The sequence below is a fragment of the Nanorana parkeri genome, unplaced genomic scaffold (genome assembly GCF_000935625.1).
Source record: "Nanorana parkeri isolate BGI_ZX_2015 unplaced genomic scaffold, ASM93562v1 scaffold148, whole genome shotgun sequence".
In the NCBI taxonomy this organism is placed as follows: domain Eukaryota; kingdom Metazoa; phylum Chordata; class Amphibia; order Anura; family Dicroglossidae; genus Nanorana; species Nanorana parkeri.
Window position 1 is genome coordinate 711595 of NW_017306416.1, and position 6894 is coordinate 718488.

A 6894-nucleotide genomic window follows, 5' to 3' on the forward strand; every position below is an offset into this window, starting at 1 on the left:
ACTAAAAAAGGGTCTAAAAAGGAAGGGAGACAACAAGTATTCAAAAAATCAAGCACTCAATATATCCCAAACAGTTCAAATCCCAATTTTTTACGCCACTTAGCTCCCAGGCAATTTGTTCGCCAAGCCCTGTGTGAGCAAATGTTTGTTTTCCTGCATCACATCCAGATGCTTAATGAATGCCGTGTTTAATCACAAATGACATCAAAGTTGAAATCTAATGAGTTGTTAAATTAAAACGCCTGCAATACAATATTATCAATTTTACACTTGATACAAAGTTACCATATATGATCCGTCATGGTTTTGGCGGGTGGACACGTTGGGAGGGGAAGATGATTAATTGTTGTTTTTTAGTGATCTTTAGTTGAACTGAGGATATCAAGTGTTGTTCCTATAATAAACATTTCCTGAGTGATATAAATGAATGGGTTTAGTGAGAAACTCAGCTTGTTATTTATGTGAAAACAAAAAATACAAATAACAATGTTTAGGGCAGCTTTCAGCTCTTCCGGCCCTGCCGCTTTGGTGGAGTTACAGTTGCCGCCAGGGCCGACCCTACCCTATATGCCGCCTGTATCTACAGTGTAGTACAGATTAGACATGTGCGATTCATTTCATTCCGAATCAAAATTCTGACAAGTTTTCTGAAATTCGGACATTCGAACACATCAGAATTTCCGAATACCAATGCATCTGAATGTGTCCGAATCCGAATTTCTGATCCCGCCCGAATTTCGTTCAAAAAACGAAACTGAATCAGACTTTTCTGGCCAATTAGTTTTTCGGTTTAATGCATCCGAATGGGTCTGAACACAAATTTTCATTATGGCAACATGGGTGTCATGTACAGTATATACATATAATACTAAAGCTGACGCTCCTAGACCTGAATGGCATTCGGGATCCAAATTTCCGAAACGCATTTGGGAGCTCCTGAATGCTATTTGGGTCTGGGAGCCATATAAAAATATTGCTAAAGCTGAGTCTCCCAGATCTGAATGGCATTCAGGAGCTCCTGAATGCAATTCAAAAATCGGAAAATTCGGATCTCTAATGCAATTCGGGCTTGGAGCCTCAGCTTTAGTAATATATGTATATGGCTCCCAGACCCAAATGGCATTCGGGAGCTCCTGAATGCAATTCAAAAATTTGGGACCCGAATGCCATTTGGGTCTGGGAGCCATATACATATATTACTAAAGCTGAGGCTCCCAGACCCAAATGGCATTCGGGAGGTCCCCAATGCATTTTGGAAATTAGGATCCCGAATGCCATTCGGGTCTAGGAGATTCAGCTTTAGTATTAATATCTGTATATGGTTTTCTGTGCTATTCGCAGCGAATATTCGTAAACTCATCCGCAACTAACGAAATTCGTATTTTGTCTGAACCCAAAATGGATTGAATTTCGGACCCAAATGCCAAAATATCCGAACTGAACCAAATTTGTTCTTTTACCCAAAGTTTAAAAAAAATACTTTGACATGATATACAGTGTATTTGAATGCAATAGGTCAGGGTTAGCCAACCTTGGCAGTCCAGCTGTTAGGCTTCATTCACACATAGTGATAGCCTTTTCCACGTGGAATGAAACCACCCAAACAATAAAACACATGCAGATTTTGCACGTTTGCGGCTAGTACTGTAGCCATAACAAGCAAAATCTGTCCGTAAACAGTCTGCGGAACCCGCCCCGCAACAGTCTTAACAATACACATTGCAATGCATTGTTTTTATGTTTAGCGCGGTTACGCATGTATTCGCACGGCGCAATAGCACGGAAAACGCTCATGTGTCAATTGAGCCTTATATAACTACAAGTCCCATGAGTCATTGCATAACTCTGACAGCCACAGGCATGCTTCCTAAAGGCAGAGGCATGAAGAGATGTGTAGTTTCAACACAGCTGGAGTGCCAAGGTTGATTACCCCTGCAATACATAGTTAGGGGGTTCAGGAATTAACTATTATGCCCCCTCATAGCAAGTCTAGAAGTAAAACTGTTGACTCATTAAGGGGCCCAGTAAGACTGTTATGTTGTATGGTGTGTGTATGTGTGTGTGTGTGTGTGTGCGTGTGTGTGTGTGTGTGTGCGTGTGTGCGTGTGTGTGTGCGTGTGCGTGTGTGTGTGCGCGCACTTACCAAGTATTACCGCAATGTGCAGCATTATGTTAAACTTTCACTTTGAATTGCACCCCAAACCCTCCAAGGCAGGGGAGCACAATATCTGTGAAAAATAAATCAAGGCAACTGGGCTTGCTGTATTTTTCTTGAAGAACTTGTATTGGTGATCCAACCAGCTTTCTCAATTCAGAATTGAGAAAGCTGATCGGATGACCAGCGAAATGTCTTCAATAAAAATACAGCAATTCCAGTTGCATTGATTTATTTTTTACAGATACACCATGACCTGGATGAATGAGAATCTTTATAGACAGGGGAGCACAATGCACTTGTGTTGTAGCACTTTACAATGCCTGGATTGGCACAATCTCCATGTGTTGAGGTATGCTGCTAGCATATTCAAAATCAATGTGCTGCCCTAACACATGTGTATTAACCCAACACAAGTGTTAATGGGACCTAAATATTTTATTTTAACAACTTTGCTTCTATTGACCCCTTAGTTCAGCTTTATAACTTGTCATTTTTCTTTGCAGAACCAAAAACTGAATTGTTCCTGTTCTATGGGAAAGGGAGGCCAGGAATAATTCGGGGGATGGATCTAAACACCAAAGTTTCGGATGAATATATGCTTCCTATTGAAAACCTGGTGAACCCTCGAGCCTTGGATTACCACGCGGAGTCCAGTTACATTTACTTCGCCGACACCACCAGCTTCCTCATTGGCCGACAAAAGATTGATGGGACTGGGAGGGAAACTATTCTAAAAGAGGGTAAGTAGCCAGTCACAAGCTGACCAATGCTGCTTGTGCTAAGCTTCGCTTTCATTGTATGCAGCCACTTGTGGGTTAGAGCTGGGATTCCTAAAAAAAGAACTCCGGGAAAACGAAAAACGTAACCTTGCAGTGGGGCTACCCCGGCAATGCAAGGGTTAGGTGTTCATTTTGTCTAGAGAGCGCAAGTAAAGCAAATCTACTCACCTGATCGTCAGTCCTGTTCGGCTGCTAGATTGATCCCCACCGTCTCTTCTCCCCTGGCCCCCGGCAGTCTAAGGACCGCTGACATCAGCAGGCCTTATGCAGTATAAATCTCTCACAGAGCCCTGAGTACCAGTAAAAATCTGACAGCGGTTCTAATCCTTCCCCACTCTATCCAAAACTAAAAGAAGGTTTTGGTTGGATATATACTAGGTGCTTTAAAGGCATAGTCCACCTTTTGCAATAATAATTTAATGAATGTAAGCCTGCAGAGTATTGCACCTGTGATCAGGGTTTTTCCCGGGTGCATCGGCTCCATTATCCCAGCCCCAGGTCACTATGGAGGTACGGACCTTCTGTTATAGGGCTACGGGAATTTAACAATGGGTTTCACTAGCAATGGATTACAAGTGCACTCCATTGACTTGCATTAGATGTGAGGATGCCGAGGGACATTCCACAGCTGGAGCACCACAGGGCTGAGCATCAGGTAAGTAATACAGCTTTAATTGTGTCCCCTTGAGAAAATTAGCACTTAACCCTTGCAGTGGAGGGGTAGCCCTACTGCAAGACTACTTTTTTTCTACCCAGGGAGAGAGTCTCAGGCTGCCTCATTCAAGGGACTGCCCTGCATATATGCAATGGTGGGAATTTACAAAAACTGGAGCAGACAGAATCTGGAGCAGCTGTGCATAGTAACTAATCAGCGTCTATCTTCAGCCTGTTCCATTAACCTTTTAATATTTAAGCTAGAAGTTGATTGGTTGCCATGCACAGCTTGATTCTGTCTGCTCCATTCTTAAAAGAGAACCATGGGGTAAGTGTTTTTCCCCATAGTTCTCTTAAGGGTCACGGGAGGACATATACTAACCTCCTCCCGTGACCCATAGCTCAGTATATAGCAAGCTACAGCTCACGATATGCTGAGACCGCCGCAGCCGGGACAGATCCCGACAATGCTGTTGAGATCCACCCAGCTGCGTGAGTCACAGCTGGCTCTGCCTATCTAGAGGCAGAGCCAGCTTTACCCGCCCCCTCCCCTGTCCGTTCCTCCTGGAGGATCGGAGAGGGGAGGGGGGAATCCCTGCAGAGAGCCCTGACTGACAGTCATCACTCTCTGCAGCAAGATGATCGAGAAGTGAGCGATTGACGGTAGGTGTTCGCTAACTTCCCAATCTATTGAGCCGGCGTGTGACAGTTTCATTGTCACACGTTGGCTCGAACTATGAGGTTGAGTGATTTTCACTCACCTCATAGTTCTCCTTTAAATTCCTCATAATGACTGTAGACATGACCAGACAGGACATGTGTTATCTTCAGAATCACCAGGTGAAAATTAAGGGGGAAAAAAACCCTTAAAAACGAATGCAGCCACTTCACCTAAGGACTTGTAAGCTGCACTATATTAAATATGTTTTTTTGGATTTGGATATACTTTAAGTCTTTGGAGTCCACCCCCATTCACATCCCTGGCAGGCTTTGTGAGCTGTAGGTGGTCAATGCCATTTGTACACATGGAGTCAGTTGTAGATTCTATTATTTGATCACTGTGCAGGAGAAGTGAATCCTTGTCCTACTGATGCACTCTGAATCAGTGCCAGCTATTCTCGTCACTTTAGAGCTGCGGTAATTACATTCTGCTTGTTTACCAACTAAAAATTTGCTTTGATGCTGATTATAATACTAAACACTTCTAACTTTTGCACATTCATTAAATCTTCACAAAGGCACCTATTTCAATTGCAACTTTTTCAAAGCCAACAACGGAACTAGGAGCGAATGTCTTGGTAAAGGTCAAGCTCAACCCAAAGTGTATGTTTTAATTTTCTGTATTTGCTGGCAAGTGAAATAACATAGCGGATTCTTATTAGTCTCAGGCCGAAGGCTATGAGACATCGGTGCTATCATTACCTGTTCTACAGCTCCCTTAAACGAGACCTTGCACCAAAATAGTAAGGTCGGCAAAAGGTTAATTGCTATACTTTTCTTACCAGTCAACAAGAAGGCGTTTGTCTGTTCCAGAGCACCATTTTGTGAGGTTTGGGCTACTCACCATTTCCCAGGATCTCTTTGAAAGGACATTGACACCACCGGGGCTGTTCCTTTAATGAGGTTAGCCTGAGGCTATTGGCTCAGGTGGCATCTCTTTTGGTCATGTGGGGCAGCAGGCAGAGCCTGCTGCCCCCTCTCTGGCCAGAGCATCCCAGTTTACTAAGAGCCACACAGGTAGATGTGTAAGTCCCATACACATCTCCCCTCCAAGCTCTTAGCAACCTGGTATGCTCTGGCCAGCATTCAGCCCAGCTCCTGGCAGCCAATGACATAATTGAGCTGGTTGGGGCGTCCCCTTTCCCTCTGTAACATGACCACCAGTCTCAGGTAGCAATTATGCTAGGCATACCTTTAGACGTCACCCTTTGCACTATGGAAGCCAAGGGAAAAGTAAGTATATTAACCCCTTCCCACCACCAGCGGTATGAATATATATGGCAGCATGGCAATGGACATAAATTATGTGCTGGCACATATAGGCATATACAGATTGTTGTGCTGTTTTGTGCTGGGAGTGAGCTCATTCATCACCCCAGCAATGTGACTGAGCTGTCACCAACAACTCCCAGTCATTGTTTATGGTTGGGATCTGATGAGCTTCCGATCATTTGATCACTTTGACAGCCAATCAAAGTAATCACGTGATCAGAGCCCCGAATATCAGCCCATGGCATTAACAACTGTGTAAAGGATTGGCTGTGGCCAGAGGTTAACTAATTCCCCCAAACACACACAGTGTTTTTTCCACATTAGTTCAACATTTTAGCAAGGAAGGGTCCTCACTAATTAACCCTACCTTGTTTGTAGTGCATGGTCAACTTTAATATAAAATAAACAAAAAAAAATTGCATCGAGCAATCCTCACTCTGCACCTGCCAGGCAATCCCAAGAACACAAAGGTATTCTCTAGCTTTGATGTTATAATACTGTCACAAATATCTTCAACCCAGTACAGATCTACAAAAGTCCTCAGAAAGACTCATACTCTTTGCACTCTCAGTCTCTGATTCAAACACCAGTCTGAAGATGTTATTCAGCTGTCACAAGAAAGGAAACATCTCAACTTTCCTCGTACAAAGTAAGAATCCCAATGGCAATCTCAAATGTAAACATGACTGTCACCGGGAGGTGAACCGTCTTACAGTTCTTGTGTAAGATCTACAGATGGAAGAATACATCCTCCTTACAAGGCTGTAGGTCCAAGAGTATTTCTGTGCCCCCACCCCCGGTCTCTGAGACTGCAGCATCCCTGAGACCCTTCTCAGTCAGAGGTTCACCTTACTCCTCCTCCAGTAACCCCAGAGCCATTCCTTTAATGACATGTTGCATCTCTTTGGGTCACATGGTTCACACTGTTGCCTCAGGAGGCTTCTTCTTTGGGTCACGTGGAAGGGCATGGCCAATCTGCTACACAATGTGTGCCTGCTGCCCCCTTTCCAGTCAGAAGATACAAGGTTCCTAAGAGCTAACAGCACTTAGAAACTTGTGGCACTCTGGCTGGCATACTGCCCACCTCCTGGCAACCAGTGACATCACTGGTTGCCAGGAGCAGAGCAGGGTGCTCTAATCGGCGTACCACCCAGCATTTAGAATCCAATGATGTTACTGGTTTCCAGGAGCAGAGCAGGACGTTCTGGTTGGTATACCAGCCCCTCTGCCCATCTGAACATTCAGTACTGGCAACCCCCCAAGGCATCCCCCCCAACGTGCACCACCAGACATCAAAATTTGACACCCCCC

General features: G+C 44.3%; 1 protein-coding gene across 1 annotated transcript in view; it reads left to right on the forward strand.

The window, feature by feature from the left end:
• Positions 1–6894, forward strand: part of LRP1B (LDL receptor related protein 1B) — a 1026358-nt gene that overhangs the window by 416651 nt on the left and 602813 nt on the right. Inside the window, exon 11 of the mRNA XM_018554232.1 lies at positions 2662–2898. Coding sequence (XP_018409734.1) covers positions 2662–2898 — 237 coding nt within the window. The remainder of the gene's footprint in view (positions 1–2661; positions 2899–6894) is intronic.